A 24,780-nucleotide genomic window follows, 5' to 3' on the forward strand; every position below is an offset into this window, starting at 1 on the left:
CATCTCTAGACATGTTTAAAACCCAAAACGGCAAAAAGCAACAAAATGGTCAATGGTCAAAATCTTGATCACATAGTCAAAACAGCATGGGCAGACACAAAAACACTTTTATTGTGAATGCCACAAATTGTTTGTAGAATAATATCTACTTCATCCAGTGCTGTTTGTTCTCTGTGCTCATAAGTGTCTTGATGCTGTCTGTTTTACTGACTGAGAATTCAATTCAAATTCAAACAAATACGAAGCAATTCAGACCGTTTTGCAAACAAAAACTCAACCAACTCCAAATGATTAATTCAAGAATGATTAGAATCGCTGGTTCAGTCGACACAAACGTTTGTCTGGTCAGTCAGGCCATGTGTATGTGTGGTCTATGTGTATGTATATGACAAATTAAGATCTTGACTTTGATAGGAAGTTATACAGTTTTGGAAAGAAAGGAGGATAAATAATGTCATCATTTTAATTTTATGGTGACCTATTCCTCTAAAGGTAATGAACAGACTTTTTCTTTCCACTGATACATAAATCTACATTTACTGTATGTAGGCCTCCCATTTTCTACACCAGATAATCCCTGTCCTCATTAAAGTGTTTTGAATAAATGTGTCCTCCTACTGTAAGGTCTTTTGTTAATGACCAATGATTCATGTGCTGCATTTTCATGGACGTGGAGACTAATATAGGGACCCAGAGGCAATTATCAGACTCCCCTGGTGCGACGGAGGCATGTTGGACAACTGAAAGTAGAATTCCCATGTTGCTGGAAATGTAGGATTTGATACTTTCTATAAAAATGTGTTAAATGGGTGTAAATGTTGGACATTAAAAAACAATAATAATAAAAAAAATAAAAAAAATAAAAAAAACCAGTAAGAAATCCAATGTGTTGATAGAAAGTCTGGAGCTTATTGATACATATTTCTTTTGTAAAGCAGACTGTGTACACATTGACATTTTTTTGACAATAACAAAACAACAACCTTTAAATGACATTCTTGTTATGAAAAAGCTCATGCAAAATCTATGTGCTATATGGAGTGTTCAGCTTTTAACAATGTGAGCATTTACAATGAATAAATGTATCTGGGTTTCATTTCATTCAGCTATTTCACTAGTTCTTAAAATAATTGCTCACGCATAAATAGAAAAATCCACAGCCTTCTGCACAGATCTTCGTAAGGCTACAAAACATTTCTGCTGTATCAGATATAGCAATATAGTAGCAATATAGTACAATATAGTACTATAGCAATATAGTACATTTTGTAACAATCAAGCAGTTAAGATTTGCTATATATATATATATATATTTACTTGAATATACTGTAAGTTGGATATACTTTATATTCAACTTTAGCTGTGCATTAATATAGTTTACATTTTATAACAATATAAATAATCACTCAGACGTGATTTGCTAGTATATGCTTTACATGAGTACTGTATGTATGCAGGAAAACTTTTAATATATTGCTAGGAGATTATATAGTTAATTTTGCAACAATATAAACAATCAAGCAGTTGAGATTTGCTTTATAGTAAATGTCATAACCAATCTGGGCTTTATTGCAGAGTGGCCTGATGGAAACATTTCCTCAGTGCAAGACACATGAAAGCCCGCTTGGAATTTGCAAAAACGCACCAAAAGGGCAATAGTCTCAGGAAGAGAACTTTGAGAAGATTGAACTGTTTGGCCTCAATTCCAAGTGTCATGTCTGGAGGAAACCAGTCACTACTCATCACCTGTGCAATAACATCAAAATGGTGAAGCATGGTATTATCATACTGTGGGAGTGTTTTTCACAGGCAAGGACTGGGGGAATGAGCAGGGGTGCAACGATACAACAAATTTCCCATACAAAGAATTGACTCACTGCTTAACCATAGTATGATGCATCGTTGTAGAAACTAGCTAGTCATGACTGTTTCCCGAACCCGGTCGCACCTTTGTTGTTTGAACCACGTTCAACAATATAGCACTGTGGTTAATTTTGTCACATGCAGGTTGTGAAGTAATAACTTCTGCAAATTAAATGATTCGAGATTGCAATTAATGCATTTAACATTATTATAGTTAATTTACATAACAGAAAAATGCAGATGAAGGAGCCTTGAAGGTGAAGGTTCTGAAATCTGTGGCACTAAGCTTATGGTCTTTGTTGCTTCTGTCGCTACTTGAAGTTCCTTGTTTCTCCTTACACGAGACAATTTCAGAAAGAGAGAGTGAGCGAAAGAGAGAGAATTTGAATTTGAAAAGCACCTTTATTAAAAACAGTATTCAATCACATTTATATTTTTTTTACCAAAAATACAAACCAAATAATTAAACCATTCAAAAAATAAAACATAAAAAATAAATAAATGAATAAATAAACCAACAAACTAAATACTACACACACACACACACACACACACACACACACATACCTACTTAACCACAATGTGAGGACGTATGACTGGGAACCCTACCTTTAGGGACACCCCTTTCTGAAGGGTCTAGAGACAAAAGAAAGATATGACTGCACTTCTGGAGAAGCTGTCATCACAATTATCACTTGATTTTATCAATAAAAGCCTTCCTTAAAGACCTGACATTTTGCCTTCACTTTAGGGACAGTATTTTTTATGTCCATTTTGGGGACATTAAACACAAACTCTGATGAAGTCATACTTTGAGGACCATGGTGATACACATACTCTGGTTAAGGTATACTTTCAGGACATTGTTGAGATGTTATATATTATTTATCCTAAGAAGACAGAAGTAGAATATTACAATTCAAAGTTCCAATACTGGACAGTGAAATCAAGCTAGTGCAGAGATACAGGTGTGAGAGAGTAAACTGGGTTTCTTCTTTTCTGCAAGATCACTGTAAATGGGTAGCCTACATTTTTTGTCTGATTTGTAGCTTGAGATCAAGTGCCTTTGGCTGCTCAGTTGGGGAATGACAATTAACATTCAGAAATATTATTGATTTGACTGATTGACTATCAGAAGCAAAAGATGAACAGAATTGAGCTGAATAATAACACTATTGTCTTTAATTTCAACTGTAAAACAGCTCTACATTATTCATTTCATAATTGTTGACATTTGCAAGTTATTTTATGTCTGTGAAGCTCCTTTGAAACCATCTGTATTGTATCATGCGCTATAGAAATAAAACGGACTTCACTTCATGGCAGAGAACCTTTCACTGACCACCGGCTGCATCCCTCTAGTTAATTTAGCATCGACTGTAAACTAATCATTATCACAAAAACATCTTAAGGAGTTTTCCTCATCAGAGTCATCTTTGGCTACACACTGGGGTTAAGACATTAGGCATGTTCTTCTGTAAAGTGTAGTAATTGTCAAAAAAAACTCTATACAAATAAAAATAGTGATACACACTCTCCGATTAAATGACTCTTTGGGGACTCGAGTGACACACACACTCCGATTAAATGACTCTTTGGGGACTCTAGTGACACACACACTCCGATTAAATGACCCTTTGGGGACTCTAGTGACACACACACACTCCGATTAAATGACCCTTTGGGGACTCAAAGTGACACACACACTCCGATTAAATGACTCTTTGGGGACTCTAGTGACACACACACACTCCGATTAAATGACCCTTTGGGGACTCGAGTGACACACACACTCCGATTAAATTACCCTTTGGGGACTCTAGTGACACACACACTCCGATTAAATGACCCTTTGGGGACTCGAGTGACACGCACACTCCGATTAAATGACTCTTTGGGGACTCTAGTGACACACACACACTCCGATTAAATGACCCTTTGGGGACTCTAGTGACACACACACTCCGATTAAATGACCCTTTGGGGACTCGAGTGACACACACACTCCGATTAAATGACTCTTTGGGGACTTAAGTGACACACACACTCCGATTAAATGACTCTTTGGGGACTTAAGTGACACACACACTCCGATTAAACGACCCTTTGGGGACTCTAGTGACACACACACACTCCGATTAAATGACCCTTTGGGGACTCTAGTGACACACACACACTCATATTAAACGACTCTTTGGGGACTAGAGAGACACACACACTCCGATTAAGTGACTCTTTGGGGACTCTAGTGACACACACTCTGATTAAATGACTCTTTGGGGACTCTAGTGACACACACACACACTCCGATTAAATGACTCTTTGGGGACTCTAGTGACACACACACTCCGATTAAATGACTCTTTGGGGACTCAAGTGACACACACACACTCCGATTGAATGACTCTTTGGGGACTCGAGACACACACAAACTCCGATTAAATGACTCTTTGGGGACTCAAGTGACACACACACACACTCCAATTGAACGACTCTTTGGGGACTCTAGTGACACACACTCCGATTAAATGACTCTTTAATATTAACAGTCTTGGACACATTGTGTTGAAAGTGCACATTGCAGTTAATGACAGAACTTCAAATTATTATTTTTTTTAAAAGAACAACAATGAAAAATCAATTAACTTGGAGGTGGGAATGATTCTCAGTGCCCAACTATCCTCTGTACTTCCTCCATCCACCCTTCTTCAAAATCTCTCTACTTCCTCCTTTACATTCTCTCCTCCCTCTTTAACTCTACTCCTCCCTCTTTAACTCTACTCATCCCTCTTTAACTCTACTCATCCCTCTTTTTACCCGCTTTACTCCTTTTCATCCTCTTTAACTCTACTCCTCCCTCTTTAACTCTACTCCTCCCTCTTTAACTCTACTCCTCCCTCTTTTTACCCACTTTACTCCTTTTCATCCTCTTTAACTCTACTTCTCTTCATCCTCTTTAACTCTACTCCTCACTCTTTTTACCCGCTTTACTCCTCCCTCTTTATCCTCTTTAATTCTACTCCTCCTCTTCACCTCTTTAACTCTACTCCTCCCTCTTTTTACCCTCTTTACTCCTCCCTCTTTTCATCCTCTTTAACTCTACTCCTCCCTCTTTTTACCCTCTTTACTCCTCCTCTTCATCCTCTAACTACTCCTCACTCTTTTTACCCGCTTTACTCCTCCCTCTCTTTATCCTCTTTAACTCTACTCCTCCATCTTTTTACCCTCTTTACTACTCCCTCTTTTCATCCTCTTTACTCCTCCTCTTCATCCTCTAACTCTACTCCTCACTCTTTTTACCCGCTTTACTCCTCCCTCTTTTCATCCTCTTTACATTTACTCCCTCTATTCATCCCTTATATTAGGTGTGCTGGACATGGGCTGTGGCTGGATGTAACCGATTGGTGAGAGTTGCCGTGTGCAGACGAGAGAATGTGATGTCGGACACTTTCTGCTTCCCGTAGTGACGCTCAGGCTAAGTTTGCATACTTTACCACAGCTGAAGTGGAATAAACGCATTATTTTCCAGATACAGATATTTCAGAGACATTTTCATTCAATACATGCACTACTGTTTGTACAAGAATAAAGTTCAAAATAAGCCTAAATACCAGTGAAGTGGGGTCTACATTGTTTTATTTTGATAAACATTTATCGCAACTACACGAAAAGAGCTTTTACTGTTATAAAGAACAGATTTGTGATCCTTAGTGGAACTGAAGGTGTGAGAAGAAACATGAAACGCACGTGATCGTTGTCAAGCGGTGTACTCTGCCAATCGTGGATTAGCTGTGTCATCATCAGAGCTCGTGAGTCGCTCTAGAGAATCTGCTCTGGCTGAGTCCTCCTGCTCTCCAATCACTCTCATTGTACTCTGATGCCTTATGGCACAGTCACGGGCGTCGCTGTCTGAAGTCGGACACAAGTTCTAACCATCAAGCACTGCTCAAGTTAGCCGCTGATCGTTCTGTGCAGCGCTGCATGAAGTCCAACAAGCCTAATGTAAAGGGGACGTAAAGAGGGAGGAGAGAATGTTAAGGGGACGTAAAGAGGGAGGAGAGAATATAAAGGGGACATAAAGAGGGAGGAGAGAATATAAAGGGGATGTAAAGAGGGAGGAGAGAATGTAAAGGGGACGTAAAGAGGGAGGAGAGAATGTAAAGGGGACGTAAAGAGGGAGGAGAAAATGTAAAGGGGAATGTAAAGAGGGAGGAGAGAATGTAAAGAGGGAGGGGAGAATGTAAAGGGGACGTAAAGAGGGAGGAGAGAATGTAAAGGGGATGTTAAGAGGGAGGAGAGAATGTAAAGGGGAATGTAAAGAGGGAGGAGAGAATGTAAAGGGGACGTAAAGAGGGAGGAGAGAATGTAAAGGGGACGTAAAGAGGGAGGAGAGAATGTAAAGGGGACGTAAAGAGGGAGGAGAAAATGTAAAGGGGAATGTAAAGAGGGAGGAGAGAATGTAAAGAGGGAGGGGAGAATGTAAAGGGGACGTAAAGAGGGAGGAGAGAATGTAAAGGGGATGTTAAGAGGGAGGAGAGAATGTAAAGGGGAATGTAAAGAGGGAGGAGAGAATGTAAAGAGGGAGGGGAGAATGTAAAGAGGATGTAAAGGGGAGGAGAGAATGTAAAAGGGGAGGAGAGAATGTAAAGGGGATGTAAAGAGGGAGGAGAGAATGTAAAGGGGATGTTAAGAGAGAGGAGAGAATTTAAAGGGGATGTAAAGAGGGAGGAGAGAATGTAAAGGGGACGTAAAGAGGGAGGAGAGAATGTAAAGGGGACGTAAAGAGGGAGGAGAAAATGTAAAGGGGACGTAAAGAGGGAGGAGAGAATGTAAAGGGATGTAAAGAGGGAGGAGAATGTAAAGGGGACGTAAAGAGGGAGGAGAATGTAAAGGGGATGAAAAGAGGGAGGAGAGAATGTAAAGGGATGTAAAGAGGGAGGAGAATGTAAAGGGGACGTAAAGAGGGAGGAGAGAATGTAAAGGGATGTAAAGAGGGAGGAGAATGTAAAGGGGACGTAAAGAGGGAGGAGAATGTAAAGGGGATGAAAAGAGGGAGGAGAGAATGTAAAGGGATGTAAAGAGGGAGGAGAATGTAAAGGGGACGTAAAGAGGGAGGAGAATGTAAAGGGGATGAAAAGAGGGAGGAGAGAATGTAAAGGGATGTAAAGAGGGAGGAGAATGTAAAGGGGACGTAAAGAGGGAGGAGAAAATGTAAAGGGGATGAAAAGAGGGAGGAGAGAATGTAAAGGGATGTAAAGAGGGAGGAGAATGTAAAGGGATGTAAAGAGGGAGGAGAGCATTAGGCTTGTTGGACTTCATGCAGCGCTGCGCAGACCGATCAGCGGCTGACTTGAGCAGTGCATGCCGGTTAGAACTTGTGTCCGACTTCAGACAGCGAAGCCCCGTGACTGTGACGTATGGTATCAGAGTACGGCGAGAGCGATTGGAGAGCAGGAGGACTCAGCCAGCGCAGCTTCTCCAGAGCGACTCATGAGCTCTGATGACGACACAACTGATCCACGATTGGCCGAATCCACTGCAACACAATGATTAAGAGTTAATTCTCACACCTTTAGTTCCACTAATGCTCACAAATCTGTTTTTATAACAGTGAAATCCCCTTTCATGTAGTCACGCTGTTATATTGTCATGTTTATCCAAATAAAACTGATACAATGTAGACCCCACTTCATCGGTATTTAGGCTTATGTTGAACTTTATTCTTGTACAAACAGATGCTGTATTAAGCAGTACATGTATTGCATGAAAATGTCTCTGAAATATCTGTGTATTTGGCAAATAATGCATTTATTTCACTTCAGCTGTGGTAAAGTATGCAAACACAGCGTGAGCGTCTCTCAATTTTAATTTCTATACCTTTATCCTTATTTCTTTTAATTTAGCTCCATTTCTTACAAAAAGAGTATAATGTGCAAAGTGTTAAAGTGTTTGTGCCTCCCTACAAACCACCCTTTCTTTAAGAGACGTGATCCTGTTCCGCACATAATTTCTCACACCAGTCCATGTTCGCTGCTTCAAAGCTTCTGGCTCTGCGTCACTACGGGAAGCAGAAAGTGTCCGACTCACGTGTCTGTTTTCAGCTCCTCCCGCCTGCACACTGCAACTCTCACCGATCGGTTACATCCAGCCACGGCCCATGTCCAACACACCTATTCACTCTTCCCTTTTTATCCTCTTAACATTCTCTCCTCCCTCTATGACAGAAATATCAAAAAGTTTAACATGACATTCCATCCAACTTCATTGCAACTGAACAAAGAAAACTGAATAATGAAAATTGACTATCTTAATATCCTCTACTTCTTCATTAGCCTTCTTATACTCTAACTTTGCACTTTATATTCTGTTTCATTCCATCCTCAAAATATTTCTACACCTATATCCTCATTTCTTTTAATTTAGCTCCATTTCTTACAAAAAGAGCATAATGTGCAAAGTGTTAAAGTGTTTGTGCCACCCTACAAACCACCTTTTCTTTAAGAGTCGTGATCCTGTTCCGCACATAATTTTTCACACCAGTCCATGTTCGCTGCTTCAAAGCTTCTGGCTCTGCGTGAATGCATCTTTCACAGTCTTGCTTACCAGGAACTTTGTATGTCTTGATGAACTTCATCATGTGTCTCTCTACTGCTTTTACCTCACTGTCCTCCCATTTCTTTTTTGGAGCGTTTGAAGAACCTATGAAATAGTTAAAAACAAGTAAATACTCATTACACATTCTCATTACAACTAAATTGGTGAGTAAAGACCAAATCAAGACTAATGTGTCCTAATGTGTATATTTTTTTCATTTGGCTGGATATTGCTGCATGGAGCTGATTCATGTTTATTTGATTATTGTTGTTTGTGTAGTTTAGAGATTTTTCTTACCTTGATCCTCCCATGAAACAGATTGATCAGATTGAACAAGTTGATCAGTCTCTGCTGGTGCTGTTTTCTGAGATAGGTCACTGTAATCCTCCTCATCACTTGACATGGAATCACCTTGGGCCTCAAGTTGCTCTAAATAATTCACTGACAAAAAAATTTACACTTTATTGCTTATACTTACCATCTGTGACATGATTATATATGTTACCGGCAAAGTGTGAAATCCCGTTATTGTATAGAATGCCTGATGGTTACCTAAGTTACCTACCTACATTACCTAGGGCATTCTATAGAATTCCGGATTACACACTTTGCCGGTAACATATACATTGTTTTGCAAATATGTAAAGAACAGATACACACAGACAGTCCAAGTATACTCGTACCATTTGGGTCAATTTCAATGTCATCAAGTTTCTTTCCTTTGTAGTCAGACAGTGTTCCTTTCTCCATGGCCATTAGCAGCTGGGAGAGCACTTGTTCAACAGGATGGGGTCTGATGTGACCAAACATACCAAAAATCAGCTCAGATGAATCGGATGGTAGTTCTTCTGGACATGACATTGTCAAAAGTGCTTTGATACATCCAACATCTCCCAACGAGGCAGGTAGTTCATCTGATCAATTTATGACTGTACCATCACCAAAAAAGATGAAATGCCAATCTAAAGAGACAAACACCTTGTCTGGTGATAAGACTTTTATTCAGTCAATGCCATCACCAAAGACGGAACTCCGCAAGGCGTACAAGAAGCAGTATTGCCTTAATTGCTCTAAGCCATATTCAAAAATGGCAAGACACCTTGAATTTGTCCATCGCAACGAAGTGGGGGTTGTAAAGGCAATAGCATTTCCAAAACATTCCAAAGAAAGACGAGTACAGTTGAACCTCCTTTGAAAAAGGGGCAACTTTGCCCACAACACAGATGTGGTGAGACAAGGACATGGGGAGATGATTGCCTACTACCGTTCAAAAAATAGACAAAGAGCCAAAGAATTTATTCACTGCATTTACTGCCAAGGGCCTTATAACAAGCGTAGCCTTTGGAAACATATCAAAAACTGTCCTCTGAAACCTAAAGATGATGATGCCCAGGGCAGGAAAAGAGTTCGACCTCTGTGTGCTCTAAACACACCAGTCGGCTTAGAAGTGAGCAAAGGTTTCAAGAAAATAGTGTCCTTTATGAACTATGATGAAGTTTCGCGTGTAGTTCATACTGACAGATGCATCTTTCCTTTGTAGTCAGACAGTGTTCCTTTCTCCATGGCCATTAGGACTTTACTCATTTTTGCCAGCTGCAGTGTTCCCTCTGCGATGGACAAACTCAAGGTGTCTGGCCATTTTTGACCATGTCATGTCCAGAAGAACTACCATCCGATTCATCTGAGCTGATTTTTGGTATGTTTGGTCAACATCGCTGTAGTCTGTGACATCGCTGTAGTCTGTGTCACAGACAGTACTTCCTGAATACTGAATGAGAGAATATAACACTTACTCAAGGCAGTGGTTCCTGTAACATTATGTTTCATCGCATTGTGGATACTGGCAAGCAAAGTCATAATTATGCCAAAAAAATTGAGCATATAAAGTATCACATGGCAAGTCACATACCTGTCTTTTTCTTGATGGCCTTAAAGAGGATATCTGGAAGAGGAGAAATACAAACAAATATAAATAATATATAATTTCATATAATCTATTGTTAGTTCTACAAGTGCAATACAGCCAGACCATCCCAATAATTAAGCAAATTAATCTACCCACCTCCCTTAATGAGAGTGTCTCAGACATCTGCGATTTTGAATCACAGATAAGAGTGAAGATAAGGGTGGAGCAAGAGAAGATGATGATGATGATGATGAAGGCTGCGCATAGGAAGGCAATGAAGGCTGCCCAGGCGAGGATGATGAAGATGAAGGCTGCCCAGGCGAGGATGAGGATGATGAAGAGGAAGGCTGCCCAGGCGAGGATGATGAAGATGAAGGCTGCCCAGGCGAGGATGAGGATGATGAAGATGAAGGCTGCTCAGGCAAGGATGATGAAGATGAAGCCTGCCCAGGCGAGGATGATGAAGGCTGCCCAGGCGAGGATGAGGATGATGAAGAGGAAGGCTGCCCAGGCGAGGATGATGAAGATGAAGGCTGCCCAGGCGAGGATGAGGATGATGAAGATGAAGGCTGCCCAGGCGAGGATGATGAAGGCTGCCCAGGCGAGGATGATGAAGGCTGCCTAGGCGAGGATGATGAAGGCTGCCTAGGCGAGGATGAGGATGATGAAGGCTGCCTAGGCAAAGATGAGGATGATGAAGATGAAGGCTGCCCACGCGAGGATGATGAAGATGAAGCCTGCCCAGGCGAGGATGATGAAGGCTGCCCAGGCGAGGATGAGGATGATGAAGAGGAAGGCTGCCTAGGCGAGGATGATGAAGATGAAGGCTGCCCAGGCGAGGATGATGAAGGCTGCCTAGGCGAGGATGAGGATGATGAAGGCTGCCCAGGCGAGGATGATGAAGGCTGCCCAGGCGAGGATGAGGATGATGAAGGCTGCCTAGGCGAGGATGAGGATGATGAAGGCTGCCTAGGCGAGGATGAGGATGATGAAGATGAAGGCTGCCTAGGCGAGGATGAGGATGATGAAGGCTGCCCAGGCGAGGATGATGAAGGCTGCCTAGGCGAGGATGAGGATGATGAAGGCTGCCCAGGCGAGGATGATGAAGGCTGCCCAGGCGAGGATGACGAAGGCTGCCCAGGCGAGGATGATGAAGGCTGCCCAGGCGAGGATGATGATGATGATGAAGGCTGCCCAGACGAGGATGATGATGATGAAGGCTGCCCAGGCGAGGATGAGGATGAGGATGATGAAGGCTGCCCAGGCGAGGATGATGATGATGAAGGCTGCCCAGGCGAGGATGAGGATGATGAAGGCTGCCCAGGCGAGGATGAGGATGATGAAGATGAAGGCTGCCTAGGCGAGGATGAGGATGATGAAGGCTGCCCAGGCGAGGATGATGAAGGCTGCCTAGGCGAGGATGAGGATGATGAAGGCTGCCCAGGCGAGGATGAGGATGATGAAGGCTGCCTACTAGGCGAGGATGATGAAGGCTGCCCAGGCAAAGATGATGAAGGCTGCCCAGGCGAGGATGATGAAGGCTGCCCAGGCGAAGATGATGAAGGCTGCCCAGGCGAGGATGATGAAGGCTGCCCAGGCGAAGATGATGAAGGCTGCCCAGGCGAGGATGAGGATGATGAAGGCTGCCCAGGCGAGGATGAGGATGATGAAGGCTGCCCAGGCGAGGATGATGAAGGCTGCCCAGGCGAAGATGATGATGATGAAGGCTGCCCAGGCGAGGATGATGAAGGCTGCCCAGGCGAGGATGAAGGTGGCATGGGTGGCGCAGGAGCTGGTGACGGTGATGAGGACAGGGCAGGAGAGCATGAGGTTGATGAGGCCATTATAGAGGTGGACAAAGCACAGGGTGCCGATGAAGAGGGTGCATCAGATGTGGATGCGACTGAGGATGACTGTGACAGCTTGAAATATAATTTGAATAAAAATATAAGGTCTAAAAGCAAAAGGACTAAGCAAACTGTTAATTAATAAAATAAATGAATAATAAAATAATTAACCGTTAATTGACTGAGGCGTTGATCACAGAATAGTGTGATTATGTTCACATATTACTCACCAAACAAACTTTTTGTGATTGCTGTTTAGCAATCTTGTGTTCCTTTTCAATTTCTGCTCTGTTAAAACGTTCATAGCAATCTTCATGATGTTGTCTTAATTTTGCCAATCTTGATTGAAACCGCTTCTGCAGATATATAAAGAGGTATTTAGCTTAAACAAGAATAAAATGTACATTAGCAATATTGAAAACTGTGGCACCCATTTCAGACAAGAACAAACACACTGTAGGAGTGAACAAAAAATGTTTTGCACATTTCAAAGCAAAGATCATTAATAAAATAAAAACTCTAAACAAACATTTATACAAACTTTACATACAAATTGTGACAATAGTCACATTAATAGTTACATTGGTTCAGAGTCAGACATTTAAACTCTGAACCAATAACTATACTTAACTAGCAGAGGTTGGTAGTAAGGCGCTACATTTACTCCATACCATCCAAGTCATTTTTAGTTTGTTTGTTTTAATTGTGGGTACATTTTACATAAGTGTGGGTACATAAGTACATTTCTAATGGCAATACAATTTTGTATCATTTGAAGCGTTTATACACTAGTGACGGGTCGTCATGAACGAATCTTTAATATGACTCGGGACTACCGAGTTGTCTCAGAGAGTGATTCGTTCATTTTGCGCTGACCGCACATGCCCAACATCCCATGGGTTCTGTACTGGAAACAGAAATGATTAGTTCATCTCTCGAGACTTCGGGTCCAAGTCTTTCGTTCTTCCGGTCAGTCCCACAGAGGCTATGCTGTCAGTACCGGAAAGATAAATGATTAGTTCACCTATCAAGTCCACGAAAACTCAAAAGATGAACTAATCAATTCTGTATCCGGTAGCGACTGCATAGCTCAGCCTATATGGGGCTGTCACGTGATGCACGAATGACTTGAACCCAAAGTCGATAGACTCGAAACGTGAACTAATCAATACTGTATCTGGTACTACAGACTGCAAAGCTCAGTTTATGAGGATCACGGGATGATCGAACGGCTTAGATCGGGAGGTGAGGTAAACTAACAGAATGCATAGCCTGAAGACCCAAATAAATAAATTAACTGTTTCTCATAATATGGCCTTTTTCTTGCATTGCAATTTTTTTCTTATTCTAAATGCGATCAACATTTGATGTGTTTGGGGAATTTGGCTAACATGTAACATTTTAAATACATTCTGCTGAAATGAACGAAATAACTCGAAAAAAGATTTGTTCATTTTGATGAACGAGATTTAAAGATCTGAGTCAGTAAAATGATCCGAACTTCCCACTACTATTACACACGTGTGCTGGATGAAGTGGATATGCACCTACAATCAACTAAAACCAAACCTTTAAAAAGCATCCTATGGTTTGCCAGCGATAAAGATCTTTTCGAGTTGAACACCTGAGCGCCAGCTGTTAGTGGTTGCCTGTGTTGCGTGTTCATTATTTTGGGGGCCGAGCAATGAAGGGAGGGGTGTGTCTGTTTGGGTGTCGATTTCAAATATCAATAGTGTTTCTCAGAAATCACTCACTGCACTTTCAACTAGCTGGCAGTAAACATCAGTAGATAGTTGCTGCATGTATGAGATGGTTACCGTTTTATTCATTGATGTTATTGCTTTGCCTGACTGCTTATATGGACCATTGCTGTTCACCTTGTCCAATTCAGGAGAAGAAACAGAAGCTGAACAATGGGGCTGGATGTCAGAAAAGAAACCAGTGAATATCAAAATCAGAATATTTGTAAAGGACAGAAAAACTTGTTCATGTTCATTCCTCTAGCTGTCCTACACGTTATCTATCATTTCTTTCACACACAACTCTACGCTGAAAGAGTCAATAATATAATGATACAGATGTTTTAAAGTGGACTTACCGATTTCTGCAGACCCAAACTGCTGGCTGGCTTTTTATCAGTGGATTCTGCTGATGCTTTATTCAAAGGCTTGAGAAATATGAGACCACAATCACATGGTAACTAATCAGAATGAGAGTTAAGATTATGAGATTTGTGAGAATTACTGATTAATCTCTTTAGCATTTTCTTGATAGTACCTTGACTCGCCATGGCCAATCTGAGTCGCCATAATTGTAAGTGATTTCCTCCCCTGGTAGAATGTCTCGTACAGCAAAGAGACACAGGTGAGGTTTTCTGCTCACTTCAACGGTTCTCATTTTGCAAGTATTTCTGGTCTCATCATTTACATAAGTCTTCCCAAGGACGAGTCTTCTTTAGATGCATCCATGCTATAAAGACATAAAATGACCACTCAGTACTAGCTAGACATGTACAGTTATTATAAGTGGTTCTGAACCCCAGTCCTGGGAACCCACCACTCTGCATATGCTGTATGTCTGGTGTTTTAATCCACCTGATTCAGATGAGGAGTTCATCATCAGAACACAGCTCTATGAACTCATCTGAGTGTGTCAGGTGAAGGAGACATACAGAATCTGCAGAGAGGAGGGTCTGAGAACCACTGATCTATATGATATATGAGATTAAATGGCGCACTGCAACATCCTCTCAGCTCTCAGATAAAGGCATCTAAAATTAATCATTTTGTTCTCTTTAGGGAATACAGGGAAAGCCAATTTAGATGACTCAAGGAAACTGCACTCAGTACTCTTAATGTCAGTTCATGTTGAATTTTAATTATTAGGGTGTGTTCACACCTGGCATGTTTGTTTAGACTGTTAGTGTGGTTAATTTGAATAAGTGTGAACACTGCCATCTGAAACCTGGTGCCACCAAACAAGAGGATCCAGATGCTGAATAAATAGGTCTCAGTTGGCTTCCAAACGAACTCTGGTGCGGTTCGAATGAAAAAAGAATGTAACATGGACCCAGAGACATGTAAACGAACCAAAAACAGGAAGATGTGACCCTAAAAAGGACAGACTGGTCAAGCATAACAGGTTTGACAATAGAAATGCCAATCTGAACACTAAGCGGACCCGGACCAAACGAACCAAGCGAACAGAACTCCAGGTATGAACACATCCTAAGTATTTTACAGTTCCAGATATTTTAGCATCCCTACTACAGCAATCCAACATTTCTGTACTCACCACCAATTTTTGCCATGCCACTGAAAATCAAACAGGAACGTGTTCTCAGCTTCAGTGTAGTGTTCAGTTCGGTCGGAAGAAAGCTCTAAAGAGGAGAAATACATTAGCTGCAGTTTCTTTAATGTCAACTATTATTTTATTACTAAAAGTTCTCTACCATATGACGTACATTATACGATGTGAAAGGGAAATTACTTAAGGAAAATAGTCAAAAGTCAGGCTAATCTCAAAGCATGATTTGCTTTTTATACTTTACATTATACTTTTAAGTCTTAAAATTATACAGTTAAAATTACATACATTTTCTTACACAAACCTATTTTTGCAGGCCAACCCGGTAGTAGTTGAACATCCCCTGGTTTCCTCCACAAAAACCCACTGGGATTTGCAGAAAATAAGCTAAAGTTAATCTATAAACTACACCACGGTTGACCAACTTCAACTTCCTTACGATGAAGCTTCAACAACTGTGTTGCATTATTTTAAAAGACAATTCTGTTTGTTTATTATTTGCATCTCTTTCAGGTAGTTTTTCTTTGTGGTATATGGATGTTTTATGTGGCTTCTATAGTTTAGATAAAAGTATAGAGTTTTTTTTTTGTTGTTGTTGATAAATGTGCCTCCAGGAACTCTAAAGCTTTAAAATCCATCTCCCTGTGTAATATTTATAATGTTTCTGCATTATTATAATGCATGTTTGACTGATTGTGTGATGTATACATCCCCATCCCTACATCTACCTAGAATAGTTTGCAAGAGTGCGATTATAAACACAACGAGGCTGTGAAAGTGACTAGATGAGTTAATCTGTTCAGCTGATGACGTTTAATGTCCCAGACAACCCGTCTCCCATTTAGACACTTGTTAACAACTGCCTTTTACCAGACAAGTAAAGGCTTTTAAAAAAAACACACAAGAGAGTATTACTATTTTATGTTGTGGAGTAAAGCGTGAAAATATCTTGATCTTGTGCTAACCATGGATCTTATTTCAGGAATTTAACCAAAACCCATTGATCATGTTTACATGCACACCGATACGCTGATAACAAAATAAAATCACCTTCTTGAAATAATCCATTATCCAGGTTTACATGCAAACCAATAACCACGTAAACCACTACTTTATAAGTAAATCAGGTTAATGACGTCAAAACCTAACCATTCGTTTATCTGACTGTGTATTTCATATGTCATGTCAGTTGTGATGTTAAATAAAGCCCAAGAGTATTCCAGAATTTCAGAGGAAAACTTCCAGACTCATATTCTCCTCTCATGCAGTATCGGGTGCAGGATTTTGACTGTACCACTTCTGAACGAGATGAGAATACTTTTAAGAGGTTCTTGGGTCAAGAAAACACTCGCTCTGTCTGGATGTGCTTTAATCCACAATAAGGACACTTTCCTGTCACACATCACACATGCTCCCTTCAATAAGCCACAGAACACAGAGGTTAATGTGTTTACATGCCGGGCAAATCTGCAAATAAGGGGCAAAAATCTATCTGTGTCGATTGGTTTATGCTTATGCTGTTTATGGTGACCTTAGTCTGCGTTTACATGACCACATGCACTGTCGGCTTATTATGCATAACTGGGTTCAGAATGTGCAAATAAACATTGACTTTGGGTTGATGGAACCAGAAATGCAAAAATGTAACTGGTTTTGTTTAACTTGTGAAACATGGATATTAGTTGGCCTAACAACCATATGACTCACCTCACATTAAATTCTCAGTTTTGTAGATTAACGTTATTACTAAACTGCTTAGTAATTTATACTTGCCTTTATATTTGCTGATGAACTGCTCTCGAAGCCCAGGCTTGTCGGTTTCACAGGTAATGTGATGCTCAGCGTCCTGCAGAGGTTTTTTACGCCTTTTATTTCCCAGCATGCTGAATTTCTTTCTTGAAATGACTGAAAAAAATAAATAAAATAAATATAAGGTGAATGAAATAAACAAGCATATTTAAAAAAATCTTGTTGATCTTACTGGAATTGTTCACCCAAAAACATACATAATTAACATACAATTATATTAATTGTTGTTCCAATTGAACCTCATGTTGTTCCAAACCTGTGTTGTGTTTTTTTCTGTTAAACACTAAAGTATATCTTTATATTATATCAACAGAGCTCTATTCAATGACAGCACATGTGACCAGTCAACAACAGGCATTTAGATAAAAAAGGCAATGTCAATGATGCCAAAAACCATTAGTTCTTGTGTGCCTTGTGACCACAATTGACATCAATCTACTGTATATTCATATTTGATTTAAGAGCGTATGGGAGATTTTCAGTCAGTAACCAGCTAGATTCATAGGGGCTATTTTTAATGTGCTTTTGGTCTGCTTTGGATTTGACACACACAATAAAAATACTATAAAGTGTCTATGTACTGGCATTGGGCAAAAAAGCTCTATAAAGATAAATAATAATAAGAACAGGCATATAATGTAATAAAAAATATTATATAAAATAAAAATTATCAAATAATAATGATATAAAAAAATTGAATTCATTATTTCATTATTTATACAAATTACTGTTGATAGTTGACAACACTTTTGATAAAAAAAAAAACAATGATATAGGCTAGTAGACTATCACTGACTCAGTTGTTTAGATTAATTTGCAGAATCTAAAGTACTATTATATAAAAAATAACAAAATTCTATTTACTGGCCATTGCCTACAAGTTGGCAATAAACTTTTTCTTTATTGCAGCAAATCATCATATTAGAAGCAAACTCAAATACAGTCGAGAAGTAAATAAAACCCTAAGGAAAAAATAATTAAACAACTAAAATAAACACATCTTACTAACTTTCATATTTCACAATGTATTTAGTTATCATGCATTTTGAGGACAAGTCTAGATCTCACCTTTAGCCTTTAATGCGTGCGTGGTGGGGGTTGTCGTCGTCTGTTTCGCGTCCCATTGTCACGTGTCTGCATTTCCCGGGAAAACACATCCACGGTCGCAGACTTGCGTAAATGACGTAATTACGTATTTGGATTTCACGTTGAAATTGTGACTACATTTATTTAACCTAATAGAAAATTATCTGATGGCAAGAATCTTTTTTTCCACAGTTTTAATCACAGTACTCTTTCTTCAAACTAAAAAAAAACAAAACAAAAAAACCTGTGGTGAAGTGAGTCTTTCCAGAGTGTCTTTTCCGGTCTTTTCTAGTGGACAGAGCACATGATCACTTTTAAACGAATCCACCCGCCTCGAACTAGGAACCACTGCGCATGTGCGTACAAGCACAGGTTTAAAAGAGCAAAAAATGCCTAAATGAGCAACCTAGATCTCTTGAACAGGCATATTATTTTCTACTAATATCATTAATAAAAATAGTAAATTGATGTCTGCAAATATACAGCAGGGCTGATATGAGCTGGTATATCTCCAGTTCTGCACTTGTCTGTGTTGTTGTCATTTCATCAGTGTCCCACAACTACTTCAGAATTTATTTGAGTTAAGAAGGGGGAAGGAGTGTGGATTATTTCGAGGCTCAAAATTAAACTTTAACGTGTAATTTAACAGCATTATCTTTTTATGTATTTAATAAATGAATGGTATTTACATTAAAGGGGCGGAGAAGCTGTTAGACAATGTAAAAGTGCTTTAAAAACGCATAGCCACAACAGATTGTCATCTTTTGAGCAGCACTGCTGATTACCTATCTCTCTGTCACTGGTCAGTCTGTTAGTTCATTCATCTCATCTCTTTCACTCTGCAGTCAGTCTCAGTGCTGTGGGGGAAGGGCGCGCACGCGATCAGTCTCAGTGCTGTGGGGGAAGGGCGCGCGCGCGATCAGAGTCAGTGCTGTGGGGGAAGGGCGCGCGCGCGATCAGAGTCAGTGCTGTGGGGGAAGGGCGGCTGATCACAGTATGAGCAGATCTCAGTCAGTCTGACAGGCAGAGACAGAGCTAGGGTTAGGGTTAGGGTTAGGGTTAGGGTTAGTGTAGATCCAATGGCTTTTAAAATCAAAGTAAGAACAAAATACATCTGTAAACAAACATTTAAACGTGTCAGCTTGATTCATGATTCTTTTAAACACTTTTTTTCTTTTGTATTATGACTATATGTAACTGCTGTCTCTATCTCTCTCTCTCTCTCTCTCTCTTTCTCTCTCTCTCTCTCTCTCTTTCTCTCTCTCTCTATATATATATATAGAGAGAGAGAGAGAGAGAGAGAGACTCTCTCTCTCTCTCTATATATATATATAGAGAGAGAGAGAGAGAGAGAGAGAGAGAGACAGCAGTTACATAATGTTTGCTGTAACTGCTCTATTAACAGTTATTATCAGTCACTTTAGTACATTTATTGAATCATCCTTAAGATTTGCACACCAGTACCTAAGTGCATTTCGTACAAACAGCAGAACACAATAGATTAGCCTACCATCAAACTCCTGTAACTTGCTCAAAATCCTTAGTACAATATCAAAGAACATATCCTTGTGTCATTGTTCACAAACAAGAATGTCAAAATGCTTAGTTTCAGATGTAAACTATGGCTACGATTTTGATGACAATGATTGAAAATACAAAATACTGCACTGTATCTGAATGACATATAAATTTAAACAGCACACATATACGCATTACTCTAGAGGAGACTGGACAGGATTCACATATGCACTTTTACTGTTGGTCTGACAAAAGATTACAGTACAGTGGCATTGTGATATAAAAAACAAGACTATCACACATATACTGTATGTACATGTCGCTATCAAGTATATTTACTGTATAATGTATAATGCAAGTAGACTTCTGTAATAGCCTATAGCATTACAGTAAGTCTACAGTTTATGGTGAACAGTACAGTGCAGTAGAGTGAACACTGTCTGATTACACACCTGTTCTGTCTACAAACGCTTGAATGATTGAAGACACACGGTTGTTCTCCCAACATTCGGCTGCACCCTTCAACCAGCCTCGGCCATAAGGTCATGAATGAGAACATGATCTACAATAATGGCACTTATTTCTTCTGAAACACACAATCTTAGCCTGTTCCTCTGTTTTACCTCCTTACCCTTCCACCACACATCCTTGCTCCTCTTCTTCTTCTCGGCTGTTCACCCTGTTGTTCTTCCTCTCTCAGAGTGTGTAACGTGTTGTGCTCTGTATGCATCCCAGATGAAGCTTCATGAGATGCACTCTGAGCTATTATAGTGAACTGGTTGATCATTGATTGATCTAATGCTTTACATTCCCCTTCATTAGTGAAATTCAGAACTCACCTCTGCAATTCAACAATTCAGGACAAAAAAAGTCTAATAGAATTGTATAGAAAATATGTTTGACAGTTTATGACAACTAGTTCAACCAATTCTGCATTTAATGACTTATGGAACTAATGCCTATATGTTTTGTGGGGTAAGACTATTCAACAGAGAACCAGTATAATACATTTTTATAAACATGACATAAGCAATTAATAATGTAAGAAACAGCATACATTTGCACATAATCAACTGCATGAATGTACTGCAATTTGTTCAAAAGAATGAGAAATTGCTTTTATGAGGTGCACAAGTAGATAATGTGGAGATTGAACAAGTAAGAATTTTAGTTGTGATCTGAGAAATGCACCAAAGCAACTGAGAAAAACTGTAATATAATTAATATAATAATATAGTATCATTAGAATTGTTGCTGTAACTGCTCTCCTTTATATAATATAATATAAAGAGAATGTTTGCAGTAACTGATCTCCTCTATATAATATAATAATATAATATAATATAATACAATATAAAGAGAATGTTTGCTGTAGCTGATCTCCTCTATATAATATAATATAATATACGTTAATATAAAGAGAATGTTTGCTGTAGCTGATCTCCTCTATATAATATAATATAATATACGTTAATATAAAGAGAATGTTTGCAGTAATTGCTCTCCTCTATATAATATAATATAATATAATATAATATAATATAATATAATATAATATAATATAATATAATATAATATGAGAATGTTTGCAGTAACTGCTCTCCTCTATAATATAATATAATATAATATAATATAATATAATATAATATGAGAATGTTTGCAGTAACTGCTCTCCTCTATATAATATAATATAATATAAAGAGAATGTTTGCAGTAACTGATCTCCTCTATATAATATAATATAATATAATATAATATAATATAATATAATATAATATAATATAATATAATATAATGTAAAGAGAATGTTTGCAGTAACTGCTCTCCTCTATATAATACAATAAATATAATATAATATAATATAATATAATATAATATAATATAATATAATATAATATAATATAATATAATATAAAGAGAATGTTTGCAGTAACTGCTCTCCTCTATATAATATAATATAATATAAAGAGAATGTTTGCTGTAACTGATCTCCTCTATATAATATAATATAATATAATATAATATAATATAATATAATATAATATAATATAATATAATATAATATAATATAATATAATATAATAAGAATGTTTGCTGTAAGTGAATGTGTTGCTGTGGTAACGGACTCCAGCTCGGTGGGTGGGGGAGGGGCGGCGGCCGCTCAGGCGAAATAGCTCATAATATGACAGGGAACGGCAGAGCGCAAAGTAGGAGAAAACACTTAAAACAAATAAAATCACTCATAAAAGCAAGCGATTTTTGCATGTTTTCACATCTTTTTGTGGCTTGTGTATTTTTATTGAACAAACTCAGATGAATAAATCATCACACATATTGACAGATTTAAACAATTGTCCCTCGATCCGCTTTTGGAAGGAAATATGTACTTTTTAAATTCACATGACGTAATGTGCCTGTCCCTTCCCCGCTTCAAACTCGTTCCTATATGATTAACAAACTCCTATGTAAGTTACTGTACGTGCTGTAACGTATAGTCTCTGTATAGGGTGCGGGGCAGCAGCGCGATCTTCACACACACACAGAGCAGACTCTGATGCGAGCGCAAAACTGCGAGGATTAAAGTTTAGAAACATGCTCATATAAATCGCGAGAGCTCCAGCTCAGGGCAAATTAGTCTATTTTTATTTAAATACTAATTATTGGGAATTTATCTATAATTTTCTGTCAATTCATTCATTAATCATGATTTTTTTTGCCTCCGCCATGTTTGTTGATGACGTATTGGCGTCTGATTGGTCAGATCATGAATTCCCGCTCTCGTAGTAGCTTCCTGCGCTCTGATTGGTCAGAATCCCCGAAGTGTGTATCTTTTCCGGAAGTGCAGTACTCCTAGAGGGCGCTGTGTTATACACACTTTAGTGGGGGGGCATACACACTTCAGGTACACAAATCACTTAAAAGTGATTTTTTGGGACAAGTGAGATTTTAAGCCTGGACACCATTTTAGAGCATGCTGAATGCCACTGTATAGTCAAACAAATGAGGACATACAAAATGTCCTCAATTTTTTGGGTGGTCCTCAGTTTACCGGTGTGTATTCTGGTGAATGTACCCAAAAGTGATATAAGTAAACGCACACACACACACACACACACACACACACACACACACACAATATAACAAATTGCTTTTTAAAATGGTGGATTTTTTTATAATCTATCAACAATTCACCATCTTCATTAAACTGTATAAAACCTCATTTATCCCCCACATACTGTATCTATGAACACTTGTACACACTTCACCAAATTATTATAGGCATGCTCTATCCTAAGCCGAGCTGCCACCAGTCCCATAAACACCACATTCAAAGAACCTTGTCCTATCAAATTTCTTTCTTTTTTTTTTTTCTAGATTTACAGATTGCAAGTTTTGCTGTACCAGACAAAAAATTCACTAGAGTCAACTTATGTTTCCTACTTGCTTGAATTCCCAAAAGAGAAAGCTTCACCAATTCCTGTAAACCATTGAGATAAAAGAAAGAAAAGATCATTTAACCTAGAACACTGTACAAATAAATTAAAAACCGTTTCAACTTCTGAACAAAAGGGACAGTTACAGAACCCTACAGAAGGATTAAGGTGTGCCACGTGTCTGTTTGTGGCTATGGCCCCATATACAATCCTTCATTGGAGGTCGCACATTTGTTTGTCAATTGGTAGTTTTGGGAGACTTTCAAACTGCCCCTGACCCACCCAAAAGGCTTCACTTTAAAGCCAGTTTACTCTAGCTGATGAAGCTTTCTCATAACAATTAAAGGGGTCATCAGATGCAAAATTCACTTTTATATTGTGTTTACATATAAATGTTTCTTTGCAGTGTGTGTGCACAACCACAATACAATTTTTTTTTTTTTTTTTTAACCTCAAAAAGCCTAAACACTGTCAATAATCAAGCCGTTTGGATTTTCTGCTCCGCCCACGACCACTGACAGACTGTCCCGTATTAGTATATTTCTGCCCTCAGCCATTTGTATACTGTCTGCCAAAGCAGCACTTTATGTGTCTTGTGTCAACACCCCCCATGGAAGAGAGGGGTGGGTTGAGCAGTTGCTCACTGTCATTTAAAGAGACATGCACCGAAACGGGTCGCCTTGAACAGAGCTGTTTTTGAGGAGGTAAAAAGGGTGTTGTTTTACACAACCATTGAGGAAATTTAACCAAAGTATGTTACAAACTTTACATGAAGACCCTAAAGAATCATACCAACTTGTGGAGAATGGGCATCTGATGACCTTTAAGAACTTCCGATAACCTCTTAATATCCTCATTATGATTGACAAAAACTTTGATATCGTCAGCATAGGCAATTGACAATTTCTCTCGAAGTTTAAAAAGCAGTGGTTCAATTGCTAAACTGTACAGCTGACCAGACAGTGGACAGCCCTGCTTAATACCCCTTAAATAGGAAAAGGTCGGCTCAAACCACCCCCCACCTTGACCACACAAGCAGCATCAGTATATAATAATTGTATCAGCAATTAGAAAAAGCAATTAACAAAAATAAATTGTCACCAAAACCGAAGAGCTTTTTCACATTAAAAAGATAATTATGGTCAACACAGCCAAAAGCTTTCTCTTGGTACAAAGAGACCAAACCAACATCCATATTAAAAACTTTACACGTATCCAAAACAAATTGTAGACCGCTTTGTAAATTGTAAAATCCATAATAGACCGCTTAGGAACACAATATGATTGACCCCTGTGTACAATCAATTCTAGATCATTTTTTAATCTATTTGACAAGCATTTTGAGAATATTTTGTATTCAGTTGTAAGAAGTGCAACAGGACGCCAGTTCTTTAAAAAAAAAGCTAGATCCTGCTTT

The 24,780-nt window shown here is 39.0% G+C and overlaps 2 protein-coding genes across 3 annotated transcripts; both read right to left on the bottom strand.

Moving 5' to 3' along the window:
* Positions 1 to 7,659: 7,659 nt before the first annotated feature.
* On the bottom strand, positions 7,660 to 10,142 carry LOC311097740 (uncharacterized protein). Of its 2 annotated transcripts, XM_084137595.1 has the most exons (4): positions 9,141 to 10,142; positions 8,755 to 8,898; positions 8,354 to 8,562; positions 7,660 to 8,078 (listed from the first exon to the last, which is right to left on the bottom strand). In XM_084137595.1, the coding sequence occupies exons 1-4, from the start codon at positions 9,316 to 9,318 to the stop codon at positions 8,052 to 8,054; spliced, it is 558 nt and encodes a 185-aa protein (XP_083993721.1). In that variant the 5' UTR covers positions 9,319 to 10,142; the 3' UTR covers positions 7,660 to 8,051. The 2 variants fall into 2 exon arrangements, with proteins under 2 accessions (XP_083993721.1, XP_083993720.1); XM_084137594.1 differs by having other exon boundaries at positions 7,660 to 8,562.
* LOC311097976 (uncharacterized protein) lies at positions 10,034 to 18,826 on the bottom strand (the record flags this gene model as incomplete). The annotated part of the gene is made up of 10 exons (XM_084137983.1): positions 18,394 to 18,826; positions 17,290 to 17,421; positions 15,505 to 15,589; positions 14,488 to 14,679; positions 14,309 to 14,377; positions 14,028 to 14,129; positions 12,441 to 12,566; positions 12,041 to 12,285; positions 10,367 to 10,385; positions 10,034 to 10,225 (listed from the first exon to the last, which is right to left on the bottom strand). The coding sequence occupies exons 4-10, from the start codon at positions 14,605 to 14,607 to the stop codon at positions 10,034 to 10,036; spliced, it is 873 nt and encodes a 290-aa protein (XP_083994109.1). The 5' UTR covers positions 14,608 to 14,679; positions 15,505 to 15,589; positions 17,290 to 17,421; positions 18,394 to 18,826.
* Positions 18,827 to 24,780: the final 5,954 nt, after the last annotated feature.

Source organism: Abramis brama (genome assembly GCF_963993115.1).
Source record: "Abramis brama genome assembly, chromosome: 15".
Taxonomy (NCBI): domain Eukaryota; kingdom Metazoa; phylum Chordata; class Actinopteri; order Cypriniformes; family Leuciscidae; genus Abramis; species Abramis brama.

Bases quoted from the DNA above. Each gene is read 5' to 3' on its own strand.
- LOC311097740 (XM_084137594.1), bottom strand. From the start codon at position 9,318: ATGTCATGTCCAGAAGAACTACCATCCGATTCATCTGAGCTGATTTTT. The intron at 8,899-9,140 runs GTACGAGTATAC...TTTTTTTGTCAG, and splicing joins CATTGAAATTGACCCAAATG to TGAATTATTTAGAGCAACTT. The intron at 8,563-8,754 runs GTAAGAAAAATC...ACTATTTCATAG, and splicing joins TGTTTCATGGGAGGATCAAG to GTTCTTCAAACGCTCCAAAA.